The sequence below is a fragment of the Neovison vison genome, chromosome 1 (assembly GCF_020171115.1).
Source record: "Neovison vison isolate M4711 chromosome 1, ASM_NN_V1, whole genome shotgun sequence".
Taxonomy (NCBI): Eukaryota; Metazoa; Chordata; class Mammalia; order Carnivora; family Mustelidae; genus Neogale; species Neogale vison.
Window position 1 is genome coordinate 106,764,156 of NC_058091.1, and position 14,584 is coordinate 106,778,739.

At 35.6% G+C, this 14,584-nt stretch overlaps 1 protein-coding gene across 1 annotated transcript in view; it reads right to left on the reverse strand.

The window, feature by feature from the left end:
* The window catches only part of EYS (eyes shut homolog), a 1,652,430-nt gene that overhangs the window by 822,684 nt on the left and 815,162 nt on the right, over positions 1-14,584 (reverse strand). The window contains 2 exon segments of the mRNA XM_044253753.1: positions 1,233-1,357; positions 12,202-12,326. Coding sequence (XP_044109688.1) covers positions 1,233-1,357; positions 12,202-12,326 — 250 coding nt within the window.

The following is a 14,584-nucleotide window of genomic DNA, read 5'->3' on the forward strand; positions in this document are numbered from 1 at the left end:
TCAGTCTGTACTGGTAGGAGAATTCAAATAAAGGATTTATTTCAATCTTTTCCTTTCTACTGATTCTTTAAGGAAGCCATTATTGGTATAATCTGAGGCATCATAAAATCAGTTTCTTGTACCCAAGTCCCTCCCATATCCAGGTGTCAGGGTGCTAAAATTCTTCCTCAAAGATCATCTTTCTGTGATCACTAGGATAAAACCTTTCCCAGGGCAAAGCCAGGAGGGGAGGACTGGAAGAAAAAGGAAGGTGACAGTTGTATTTAGATATTTCTCAGATAAGCTCTCAGACAAATGCACCTTGGGAATACCCTTTGAAAGGGAAAAGTATCTGATGTAAGCCCAGATTTTCTCATATTATTTTGTTCCGATGACAGTTATTGACCATTTTTCTATATAATTCCTTAACTACTTATGGAGACTCCTGCTTCTGACCATTCCTTTCTCATCTTCACGCTCTGAGCATCTGATTCTATTCATACTTACGCATGTTTTTAGCCAATAGGCAGGTCTCACCTTCCCTTTAAGTCTGATTCCTTAATCTTGCACTGGGTCACCTGACTGTCCTCTCTAACTACTTAGCCTTTATATCATTTTAGACTGGTCTGTCTTTTAATGAATGTATAAATATACCTTTAAAATTCGTGACATCACAGTCTTGCCAACTGCTTGCTGTTCCCTTACTATATTCATATACTGTGGTCAGTTTTAATAAAGATTGTGGTCAGAAGCTATCTTTTAATAGAGACACTTCTACCAAGGTAAGTCCATTCTAGTGTTAATGGAGTTCAGATCAGTCCAGATTTGCAAAGAAAGCAGATTCATCCTCCTTGGACATACAATACTCTGAGCCCTACTCTGGAAGCAGTGCTATGTCCTTGGGCAAAACAGAAGTTCTGCCAAGACTCTGACAATATTAAGTAATTCCTCTACTGGCATCCTCCTTCCAAATGCATTAAAACATTAAAGGACAATACATTAAGTGACTTGCACCTTAGTGAGAATCAATTTATCAGAATGCTTTTCTCCTGAAAGGAAAGGCTGAGGGTACATGTGATAAATGGACAAGAAGGGAAAGGGGAATGCTGAGAAGGAGTACGCACAGTCATAGAAAGAGAAAAACGTTAATACTGACTTCTCCAACCTCATTTCCACCAGATAATTTTCTATTACTTACTGAATTTTAAAGACAAGGAAAAAAGTGTCACAACAAAACCATCAATAATCTTTACCACAGATCCAGATATGCATAAACATGTTGAGCCAAGGCCAGGTTCATTTTTTGTGCATATTCCATGAACACATAATTTGGAAATGCACTCTTGAAGTCCATCCTCATAGTGATGTCCTGACTGTCCTGTAACACAATCACAAAGCATATATTCAATTTTCAATTGAAACAAAGGTAACTATTATTACAATCTCTATTCAGTAGATGAGAAAATTAAACTTAGAGAAGATAAATAACTTCCCCTAAAATTACATACTTATGTAAAAATGAAAGCAAGTGTCTATAAAATAAAGTTTTGGCTTGTATCTATTGAGTTATTTTATATTACATATCCAAGTATCTTTATTTATTTTACCTTGGAATAAATATATAGAAGGCAATGGTATAAGCATACTCTATAGTTCCATTAATTTATTAATTTTTAAAGACTTTGTTTATTTGACAGAGAGAGAGAGCAAGCACAAACAAGGGAGCAGCAGAGGGAGAGGGAGAAGTAGGCTCTCTGCTGAGCAGGGAGCCTGACGTGGGACCTGATCCCAGGACCCTGGGATCATGACCTGAACCATAGGCAGAAGCTTAATGGACTGAGTCACCCAGGCGCCCGCTTACTTCCATTTAGTATGAATCTTAAATCCAGAGCAAAGCAACTGCTCTACTTTTCCAGATATAAAATGCTTTCTTATAATTTTTGTAACATTTTATAGTTAGTATTTCTTAAGCTGTGATTCCACAGAATATAAATAATATGTCTGTGTTCAGCTGACTATAAGCTATAAGAATTCTCTTTAAACATAATGATCTAATTTTCTATACTAACACACTGTGTGTTTGTCTTTTTATTTTTTTAATTTTTTTGGCTTTTGCCATTATTTTATCACCAACCTAGCAACCAACATTGCTAAACTATCCAAAGATAATATCCAAACTATGGTTTACCAGGTACCCATTAAGGACATTTTTTTAGAAATCATTGATTCTTTTCTATGAAGGATCTATTTATAATGATTCTTATTATGTTTAAGAATATGTTAACTTGGGGCGCCTGGGTGGCTCAGTGGGTTAAAGCCTCTGCCTTCGGCTCAGGTCATGGTCCCAGGGTCCTGGGATTGAGCCCCGCATCAGGCTCTCTGCTCAGCAGGGAGCCTGCTTCCTCCTCTCTCTCTGCCTGCCTCTCAGCCTACTTGTAATCTCTACCTGTCAAATAAATAAATAAAATCTTAAAAAAAAAAAAGAATATGTTAACTTAAATACACTATTTTACATAGGGACAAATGTTTTTAGAGGCAGCTGTTACTAGCTTTTAAAACTTTATTTTTCTGGGGTGTCTGGGAGACTCAGTTGGCTAATGTGGGTTAAGTGTCTGCCTTTGGCTCAGAGTCATGATCCCAGGGTTCTGGGATGAGTTTTTGGTCATGTCAGACTCCCTGCTTCACGGAAGTCTGCTTCTCCCTCTCCTTCTGCACGGACCACCCAGTTCCACTCATGCAATCTGTCTCTCTCTCTCTCTCTCAATGATAAAATCTTAAAATAAACTTTATTTTTCTATGTATTATCCAACAGGACTTTATCTGAACTCTGGCTATTGGAAATGAGTTTTTATTCTTGTTCCTACTTAGCAACCTATTCTTACTGTTCTTCCCCGATAAATTGTAAGAGAAAAATTACATAAGTATTCTGGGGTGCTTAGAAATGATTTAGGGCAATCTAACATTGTAAGAAGAAAAACACAGCACAAGTTTAAAAGATTTGGCAAAGTCCAGATCAAACTTAGAAGGAGCTGCCAAAAGACTAATTTTACCAAAATCACATCCAAGACTCTTTTCACTTTGTAATGCTTTCATATGCTAGGTTGATTCTGTAGGCATCTCTACTACGGAGGCTATAAAAGGTGACACAGAAAAAAACATTTTTGCAGAGCTTATAAAAAGCCACCATGACCAGTCACTCCCATGGTTGAATCTCACAACATATTGTGAAGCATAAAAGCATATTCTATAAAAATACTTACATTCTGATAACTATTATAAAAATCAAATACATGCAAGCTTAGTAACATTGCTTAGACACACACACACACACACACATATATATGTAAATATATATATAATAAAGTTCTATGGAACACTAAGAGAATGTTGAATATAAAATTCAGAATATGGTAGGATATATTGATGTGTTCAGTGAGGACTATAGAAGAGGCTGGAATTATTGCTAATATTTTGTTCCTTAAAGCAAATGGGAGGTTCACAAATGTTTACTATATTATTTTATAAAACAAATATTCCTTCATTGTATATTCTTTTGAGTGAATAAAACAATTCACAATATAGCCTAAACAATTAAAATTGATGAAGTAATTTTCTTCTTGCTTCTAATACTATGAAGGGCATTGTAAAACTTTAAGCGGAAAGATGGGAACTGTGAAAGAAAAAAAATCATCATTCTTAGTTAAAAAGACATGGAAGACTTTATTCAAGAGTATTCCAGTAAAAAGGAGAGAGATCATTGAAACAGGAGAAAGAGACTGCATTTAACTGCACGGAACCAAAGACAGGTGGGACAATTTTCAAAAGCTGGAGTGAGCTAATGCGAAAATACTGGAAGATATTGGGCTGGGGGGAAGTTGGTCAAGGTGCTGAGGACATCTTTTGCTGTTAACTCTCTCACCTATGGGCAGTAGGCTCCTAGCTTCTCACAGAGCCTGGTGGGGCGTCAGAGGGGGACCCTATCTCCTTCTGTAATTACATTTCAGAGGGATGACTCCCAGATGCTCTAGAAAAGCATTTCCGGGTTGTAAAATTGACAAAAGGCTGAAAGAATGTTCACATCTCAAAGAGGCATAGTAAAAAGTTACAAGTTTTCTAAAGTAGATGCTCTAAAGAAATGGAAGTCAGGGACTTGAAGTCATGAAGCCTGTCTGCAGTATAGTTAAGCTGAGGGGAACAATAAAAATATCTTGGTCAAAAACAACAAACTGGGATAGAAAATAAGTTAGTTAAGATTTAGAACAGGAAACAGGAACCACTCTAGGTATTTAAGGAAGGAGTCTTAAAAACAGAACAAAACATTTACAAAATTATTAGAAGGAAGGGCTGTAGGAGTAACTCCAAAAACCACACACAGGACTCTCTGGGAGATGCCACTTCCCCCATAATGAGGAAATTGAGAAATATAAAAGCCACCATTGGAATTATTCAATTTAAAGAACTCTCTGCACTAATAGAGGGAAGCTGGATTACCAGGAATCTGCTGGCACAGTCTCTCTTGCTGTCTCTTCCTACTCTGAAGCTAGTGATTAGACATTGGGTTGCAGAGTCTCAGTGCCATTCCTGATGGTTCTGCATTTTAATACACATAAAGTCAGACACTCAGAAAATCTCCCGTGTCCATAAACTTACCTACCAGCTGAAATTGCTAAGATACCTAGAAATGACTTCCACTGCATCCTCGAAATTTCAGGTATGTTTATTATAGTTGGAACTCAATGTATATGGACAACATCAGCTTCAAGGGACATCTAGATATTGTTGTTTTCTTGTCTTTGTAATACAGAAACCATTAGCAGACAGGAGTGGATGCTGAGTGCCAACCAGCCATTAAACTAGAAGGATGAATTTTTAAAGAATATGAGGTATATTTATACAAGGGGATACAACTCAGCCATAAAGAAGAATGAAATCTTGCCATTGGTAACAAGGATGAACCTGTAGCAGCACTCCAACCAGTCTGAAGAGTTAACTTAATCCAAGTTAACACACCTTTCTTGCTGACCTAAGTCCCTGGATCTGTAGTGCAACTAATATATTTTCTTTGAGATTTGCATACCACTGGGCTTGAGGAATGAAGGACCAGAACCTTCTCAGGCCACAGAACCCAGCAGGTCTATTCAAAGGCAGCTCAACTTTCTGATTAGCCTATTTTCTAGCAAAATGCTTTTTTTTTTCTAGGTCACCCAGAAGATTTTATTCCCCCCTCCCCTTTGTGTATCTGCAGAACTTGCCCTCCTTTGTAGAATGAACAGTCTTCTTACAAATCATGAAATACAAACTGGACCCTCCTCACTCAGTTCTGGAGCACTGAGATAATGTTTGTAGCTGGCCCCATTGAGAGTCTTCATAAAATCAAGAAATGTTGTAGGCCACTGTACTCCCTTTGCTGATTAACTTCCCTAAACATCTTTAAAAGCCCTTGGGCCAGGCAGAAACCTTAGAGTTGGCTTTTGGACAAGAGTCTGCCTTCTCCCCAGATTGCTAATCTCCTGAATAGAGCCCCAATTCCTTTCCAGTTAAAAACTTGTCTCGAGTAATGGCCTTTCAAGGGACAGGTAGCTGAACTTGGGTTTGGTAGTAGACCTATTAAGCCAAGTAAAATAAGTCAAATGGAGAGATAAATACTGTATGATTTCCACTCATGTGGAATGACACACAAAACAAATTAAGAAGGAAAATAAAACAAAAACTCATAGAGAAAAGACTTCTGGTAAAGAGGGGAAAGGGGTTGGAGGTGGGCAGAATGGGTGAAGGGGTCAACTGTATGGTGATGGGTGGTAACTGGACTTGTGGTAGTGATCATTTTGTAGTATATAGATATTGAAATATAAAGCTGTATATCTGAAACTTACATAACAAAAAATGTTTTAACACAAAGATTGATCATAATTTGAGTCTTTTATTTCAAAACTCTGTGCTTTGGGTTACTAAAGGTCAGTAGAAAACTATTAATAACACTTACCTTGCTTCTAGAAAATATGTTTAATATATATTTTATATATATGATGAATTCATATTTAACATATATAATATATATGCAATTATATATGTGTGTGTGTGTGTACGTGTGTGTACATACATATGTGTGTGTACACACACACACACACACACACACATACATATAATTAGATTAGATTTGGACTTCCTTCCAGGGAGCCAGTCTTTGAATTCAAAACTCTTATAACTTCTTAATGTGTATTAGGGGGAAAAAAAAGTGGGGGTAATGAAGGGAGGTAGAAACTAACAACATAATAAATAATGAACAAAATTAACTTTTATTTTTTACATTTTTGGTGGAGGTGATATATTCACAGGTGCCAGAATCTGGCTCCTTGCTGTGGAAGCTGAGGCAAGTCACGAGATCTTTCAAAGCCCTTGCAAAATGGAAATAGCAATAAACATACTTCAAAGTTTATAGAACTTGTGGTGAGATTTGAATGAAAGAATCTGTGCAAATTGCTAAACATAGAATATAGTAAGTTTTTTTAGGAATGTTGGAGACTATTATTTGTTCCTGATGCCTTGTTGAGCAAACTCTGTGAATGAAGCTATTTTTCAATTTTGTGAATGAAGAAAGAGACAGTTTGAAAGTTAAGTAAAATTTACATGGGTTAATGGGCACCAGCTGCCTCATACCAAAATAATATATCTTAACTGTAATTCTGCATTTAGTGCTTTACACATTTTAGGTGATTTTTTTCCACACGATGTTATCAGGAAACTGAGAATCAGAGGGTTTTTATAATAGTGTTAAAGATCCCCAAATTACCAGGTCATAAAGCTGGAATTTGAATCTTACTCTTCCCAGTTTCTAGATGTTCTTTGCTCATCATCTTGCTTCTCTGAGTAACACATGGCTCTGTGCTATTTGAAGAAAGGGTTTATGTATGTAAACAATGCTTTTTTATTAGTTTTCTTTTGTAAAAAAATAATAACAAAATAAGTAAATAAGATTATGTTCTTGTAGTGGTATGGGCAACTGATAATAAGAAAGGGGAGGAGGATAAGGGAATATAAAACATAAATGAAAAGTCAGTGGGTAAGACTTTTTTTTTAAGATTTAGAAGCAAAGAAAAAGAAAACATCCTTTTAATCCCATGTAGGTTTGATATCCACTTGTAATAATGTAACCAAATATTCAGAACATACTGGTTAGTGGCTCAAAATCAAGAAACCAGAAGTTTTCATTAGCTCTCCAGAAAAGTAATTAAATTTTAAAATCACAGTACTAACCTCATATTTCATACATAATAGAAATTAAATAAATGCTTACAGAATAAATCATATCTAATGATGAGGGTATAAAATAAAAAAAGAATTTAAATGTCAATTTATAATAAAAATAAGAACAAATTAGACTAATTTTAAGTTGATAGCAAAATGGAATTAACAATAAACATACTTCATATACTTATACAGTTAGAAACTGTGTAAGTTCAGACTTACACAGTTAGAAACATTGACCAGTTTTAATACTTTCTCTGCCATAACATAGCAGTTATAATAGTGTGAGTTTATTGATGAAAATAAAAGTCACTATTTGAAAGATTTATGTATTTTACTTTCATATCCTTTTCCCTCTCAGCACCAAGTGATTTGCATCTAATCTCGGGAAATAAAGTAAAATTAAGCCTAAGACTATAATGATTCTGTCTTACTAGTTAATGTATTATCTGGTAATTGAATGACATAAATTAAAATTATTTTTTCTTAGTCTAACTCTAGAATATGTAGAATTTATTTTTTACATCTAAATCTTCATGAAAATACAATAGCATACATTCTTTATTTCATATTAGTGATTATTTCACTTTGCTTGGGTCTTGATTAAAAAGAAAGATCATTATGTATCGCCTCTGTTCCGAATACAAAAGTCATACCCGTGACTTAAAATAATTGTGAGCATTCACGGCCAACACTATCTATGTTTGTTTCTGTGTTTCTTTGCCCTAAGGAGGAAGCAGCATTTCTGTTTCAAAATGAATAATGTTATTTTAAAAGCAAAATGTGTATCCAAAGTTTATATCATCACCTGTATAAACACTATTACATCCCTCCTGAGTATAAAAAGTGTGTGGGCACAGAGACTGCCCCAGGGGCTGAGAAGAACTCTGGGGGAAGCATTCACATTTCCAATACAGAGGTTGTTCTCTTCACTTTCAATTTGCTTTTAATGGGATAACTGTGGTTTCACTTGCTGAGTGTTAAACATTTTTATATAACACTATAAATGTGACTATTGAGGCTAAAAAAAAGGAAGCATGTTTTACCTCATAAAATAATCTGAATGCTTGTATTAATACTTCCATGGAAATGAGTTCACTAGCCATTGAATTCACTACATAGGCAGAGGATGAGCTCTGTGATCAGGACTGTCCTGAATGCTGTTGAGCTTGTAACCTGCACAATGATCTCTTGCAGAGAGGATGAGTGAGCTCTGAGATCAACCGTGAATAGCACTGCACCTAGTTAGCTTGGAGGACATGGTTTAACAATCTAATTTGTCTGCTTACAGAGAGGGGAGGGGCTTGTGTTACCTGTGGTCCTGTCTGTGATTCCACAACAATGGCCAGCATTATAAATGGATTGTACTGTTCAATATGTGCTGAAGGCTCCGTGAGGATCCATTAGAACACCACTTCTCCAATGGCATTTGGTGACACGAAACTAAATCACACTTAGAGTGTCTTCTAGCCTACTTACATCAAATTTAAATTTCAGTTGTGTTTCACAGATAAATCTAGTGAGCAAACTTGCATTTAGTTTTTGAAACTGTTCTGTTTGGAATATTGCATGTGCCTTATGTCTCTATTTGGACTAACAAGTAGTGAAGATGGGGAAAAAATGATAAATCACAAACCTGCAGGTACAGTCAAAGAGGCAGCCAAGATTACCATGATGGGGGAAGAATTGCTGTTACACAAGGACATGAGAATTCTGATAATTGGCAACACATTGTGAACTTAAGATATTCAACTGATGAAAATAGAATATGGCAATCATTTATAGTGCTTAACTAATTTAAAGACAGAAGTAAACAGTCAAGGTAGGTTTCTATCAGGTACTGGGAGAGGTAAGGATGCTGGCATGATTTAACCTACAGCCTAGGAATTATCAGCATTATTGAAGGTTGGTTTCCTCCATGGATAAGAGAGGAGTAGGCCTGCATAAACCAAATGAGCCAGGCTTTGTGTCTTTCTATGACATTTGGGAGAATGCAAGTTGATATGAATTACCCAGAAAAGTGGTAGGTTCTCAGTTTCTGCTTACTAAACTTTTTAGGAGATAATCAGATAGATGTGGGTAAGCAGCAACCTCCCTGAAGAAATCTCATAGTGGTTAGAATTGCTAACATCTAAGCTGCAAAACACTGATGGATATTACTGGTGATGGTCCTTTTTAAAAAAAAAAAAAAGGTTGTCAATTTTATTTATTTATTTTTTATTCTAGTTAGAACATTTAAGATGATATCTATCCTTAGAGCAAAATGTTAGGTCTATGATACAGTACTACTGATCATACGCACAGTGTTGTACACTAGATCTCCAGAACTTATCCATCTAACAGAACTGAAACTTTTTGGGGAGTTGCTATTCAGTGAATGCCCTTCTTTGGAGAGCACAAGAAATGAGTGTGTTACACCAGGCTAGGCTTCCTGGCTCTGAATCTCAGCTTTGTCCCTAATGTACCATGGGAGATTACCCAAAGAATCTGGACTCCATTTCCTCATTAGTAAAAGGAATTAAAAATAGGACATTCTGGTTGTTATAAAGGTTGTTATAAAAGCTAAATAAGTCAGTACACATAAAAGAGCATGGCGTGCAGGTGCTAATATTGTTACTGTAATTATAATTTCATAAACACGTATAGGTTGAAGTCTCCCCACATTTGGCTTTTAGAATCTAAAATTCAGAACACAAAGAAGAGCTCAGCAATCGGTAGATTGTCAAGGACCAAAATGGTAACGAAAAAAATTAGAATTATGTCAAAATCAGTTTATGTTGAGGGTGAGGAAAAGGGTAGCATCAGCACATTTTGGGGGAAGGTGGTTACATGACTGGCTGTGGTGGCAGTTATGCAACTTCATGAATTTGTTGTAAGTAAAGAACTGCATTCCAGAGAGTAAATTTAACTGGACAAATCAAAAAAACTCCAGCTAACTATGCTAGTAGGGAAAATGAGGAAGGGATGAAGGGTAAACTTCAAGAGCACCATTATTCCTTAAATAACTTTGGGGGAGGATGGGCTGGTATGATTAAGAGCCTTGCTGGAAAGAGCCCTGGGGAGCAGGGACAAGGGTCTGGCAGGGTGTCCACAGCATTTTCTAAGCATTTACTTGATTTGTTGCTTACTTGGATTTTGATTTTGTGACTAGACTGTGAGGAATCTCGGGCTTAAGTCAAAAGTACCAGCAAGTTCTGATTAACACCTAACAACAAGCATGGGTATATCATTTTTGAGGTCTTTCCCTTTCCACCATGGACTAATGTAATGAGCAGCATTTAGAATAGGGCTTCATTAGAATGCTGCACCTGTTTCAGAATGGCTCTATGCTTCCAAATGAATCTAAAGTAAGTTAAATCTTAACCTGGAGCATCAAAACTAATCTAGCAATGGTAAGAGATATAGATATATCTTATATATCTATATATCTAGCAATGGTAAGAGATATATATATATAATATATATACATATAACCATATATATATGTTATATATATGATATATATATATATAACAGAAAACAATAAACCTAGCAATTATAAGATATATATTGATATGGTAAAAATGATTTACATAGGCGCTTTGCTTCTAAACTATCTTCGTAGGGTTACATTCATTGCCTATGGTAGCTATTATAGCATTTTAAATGTTCAGCCTTCAATAAAGATATTTTTGCTTAAAAGAAGCAAAACCTCTAAAATGGTATTCATTTTTATTTTTATATCAGAGAATTGCAATGTCTATTCTACTTCTTTTATCTGCAAGAGATACAGTTTTATGTAGAGGTGGCTATTTCAACATTCAGATAGAAATGTTTTCATATGTTCTATCTGACCAAAAAAACCTAGTATCAGTATGTGGTATTCCAAAACAGAGGAGTCCACTGAGTGACTGTTGAACCTGTCAAAAACCTGTCAATAATACTCAGTTAATAAGTATTCACCAGTTTGTATAACTTCACATATACAATAGAAGCCCTAATACCCACAAGGCTGCCTGGCTGTCATTCCCTTAAGGGACCCAAACAACCAGAAACCCCAAACCCTGGGGTATTTTCAAGCTGTCTCAAGTCCTCTGTGGAGTCTGTAGATAGAAAGAATTCTTTTCTGGTGACCAAAAATATACCCCACATAAATTCCTGAGATATTATTACTTCTCCAGGAAATTCAGGCATTCACTATTTCTTTTGGGTACATGTATGTGAATGTTGAGGATAAGATGAATGATAGGAGACACAGGAAGAAAGCAATAAATCTGCCAAATTTGAAAGCTAGAAGAAAGAGAGGGGAAAAGATACACAGACAGATATTGTTTATATCAATGTATACTTTTTAAAAGATATATTTATTTATTTGACAGTGAGAAAGCATAAGCAGGGGGATTGGGAGGTGGAGGGAGAGGGAGAAGCAGAGAGCCTGCTAAATCCTAGGATTCTAGGATCATGATCTGAGCCAAAGGCTGACTTTTAACTGACTTAGCCACCCAGATGCCCCAATATATCTATGTATAATTAAGGACAGTATGACCAAAGGCAGAAATGGCCAAAACATCAATTATTAATGAAAAAATTGTTCCCTGAATAAAACCAGTTTATTCAGCTTGTCCATCTCTATATTGACCATTATTGGAGGTAATAATAATGTCAATATTAATAAGAGCTAAAATGTACAAAAAACTTGCTGTGTGCCAGGCACAATGGATGTAATGATCAGGATTATGAAGTTTACGTAAGTGTAGAAAATACCTGTAATGAGATATCCTCTAAGCACTAGGATTCCTTGCTGATACCCTAAGTGATATGGTATCTTACTAGTATCACAAAACATCCATTTCATATTTTTTAAGTGTGCACATTGCTTAAGACTTAGTTAAAAACCAACAACATTATTGGTGGAGTGTATTGTCACATTTACACATACGTAAACATATATTTTGTAAATGTATAAAATATGCATGATTATAATTTTTCAATAATTACCTTGTTGACATTTGCAAATACATCCAGTGATGTGATCTTCACACTTTGCACCCTTTAGACATAGTGATGAAGAACATTCATTTATATTAATTTTACAAAATTGCCCAGAAAATCCAGGAAGACATCTAAGAAAGAAAAGTTAAAAAAAAAAAAAAGGTATATATAATATGCATGAGTCTATATTATGGAGTTTGTTTTTGTTAAATTTGAATAAAATTAAGCATGCGAAATAGTTGTTCATTAAGATTGATTTATGAGAGCTAATTTAGTTGATATTCATCAGTATTTTCAATGAAATTAAGGTGTACTGACAAAAAACAACCACAACCACAAACAAAGAGGGAAAACAAAATAAGGTTCAGGATCATAGAGCTCAGTCATTTTCAGTTTTATTCTTTCTTTATTTCAAGTATATGTAGCTTGATACATATGTATTATTAAAGTATCTGGGCCTATATAATAGAGAACACTGACTAAAGTTGATTATATGATAGTAAACTTTTAAAATAGTGAAAACCTTGATAGTTTTATAAAATGTATCACAAATATTTAAGTTTTTACTTAAATTCCAGTGAGTCAATATACCGTATAATACCAGTTTCAGGTGTAGAATCTAGTGACTTATCATTCCATACAACACCTAATGCTCATCACAAGCGCCCTCTTTAATCCTCATCATTTATTTAAACCACCCCCTACCCACCTCCCCTCTGCTAATCATCAGTCTGTTTTCTATAGTTAGGAGTCCGTTTCTGGGTTTGCCCCTCTCTTTTTCCCTCTCTGACCATTGTTTTGTGTCCTAAATTCCACATTTGAATGAAATAATCTGGTATTTGTCTTTCTCTAATTGACTTATTTCACTTAGTGCAATCCTCTCTAGCTCCATCCCTGTTGTTGCAAATGGCAAGATTTCATTTTTTTAACATTTATAAAAAAAAGATTTTATTTATTTATTTGACAGAGAGAGAGAGAGAGAGAGAGATCACAAGTAGGCAGAGAGGCAGACAGAGATAAACGGGGAAGCAGGCTCCCCGCTAAGCAGAGAGCCTGATACGGGGCTCAATCCCAGGACCCTGAGATCATGACCCGAGCCAAAGGCAGAGGCTTAACCCACTGAGCCACCCAGGTGCCCCAAGATTTCATTTTTTTATGGTTGAGTAATATTCCATTATGTACAGACACACACACACACACACACACACACACACACATATACATACAGCGTTGGGTATACACACACACACACACACACACACAATGGGATATATCGATACAATATTTAATTAAGATGATTCCTTAGTGACCCTAAAACCTGAGCACATTTAAATTTATAAAATAAGTTAATTTTAAATTTAGCATATAACTGAAACCAATATAGAAGGCAGTATAACATTTAAAGTATTGGTTTTGCTTATTTTTGGTTTGATGGTAATATTACCTCTCACCTTGTAATTCCCTCAATAAAATGTGTTTTCAGTGATCCAGCAAAATGCAGCTGGATCTTGCCTTGAGGTGATATTGAACTGTGGTCCCAAAGACACTATGTCCAAGTTCTAATAATTGGAACCTGTGACTGTCACCTTATTTGGAAAAAAAAAAAAAAAAGTTCTTTGCAGATGTAACTAAGTAAAGGATCTTGTAGAGAGCACCTTAAATTAACTGGTTGGGCCCTAAATTCAAAGACAAGTCTCCTTATAAAAAGAGGAGACACATCGGGGAGAAGGAGGCAAAGGTTAGTGTCATGCTGCCCCAAATCAAGGAATACCTGGAGCTTCTAGAAGCTAAAAGGGAAAAGGTAGGATTCTCCCCTAGAACCTATAGAGAGTGTGGCTTTCCCGACATTAGATTTCCACACATTAGTGTGGCTTTCCTTGATATTAGATTTCTGTTCTCCACAACTGTGAGCAAATGAATTCCGTTGTTTTGGGCCACCAGGTTTATAGTTATTTGTTATGCCATCCCTAGGAAACAAATAGAGGGAATGAAATTGAATGCATCTGATGTGTTTCCTCTCCATATGTTCTTTTAGGGCTACTTATACAAACCATTTAGATGTCAGTTGTTAAACCATGGTCTGAGAACTGATGTAGGGTCTACAAACACTGATTAAAGTGCAATGTTCAGGAGAGAGAGAGTTACATATTTACCAGGTGCCTGCAACATAACAGATCTTTTCTGAATTCTAAAGGCATATAAAAAGAAGTAAAACTTTGTATCTGCCTCCAAAAAACAACCAGCCTTGTTGGAACAATAGAGATGTAACAAACTTAATAATGTAATTACTATAAGAAATCAAGTATAAAATAAGACATATGGACAGGTGCATTCTTAGCATTAGGAAGAGTATAGAAAAAGATGAAGATAAGAAGAGTATAGCTTAATC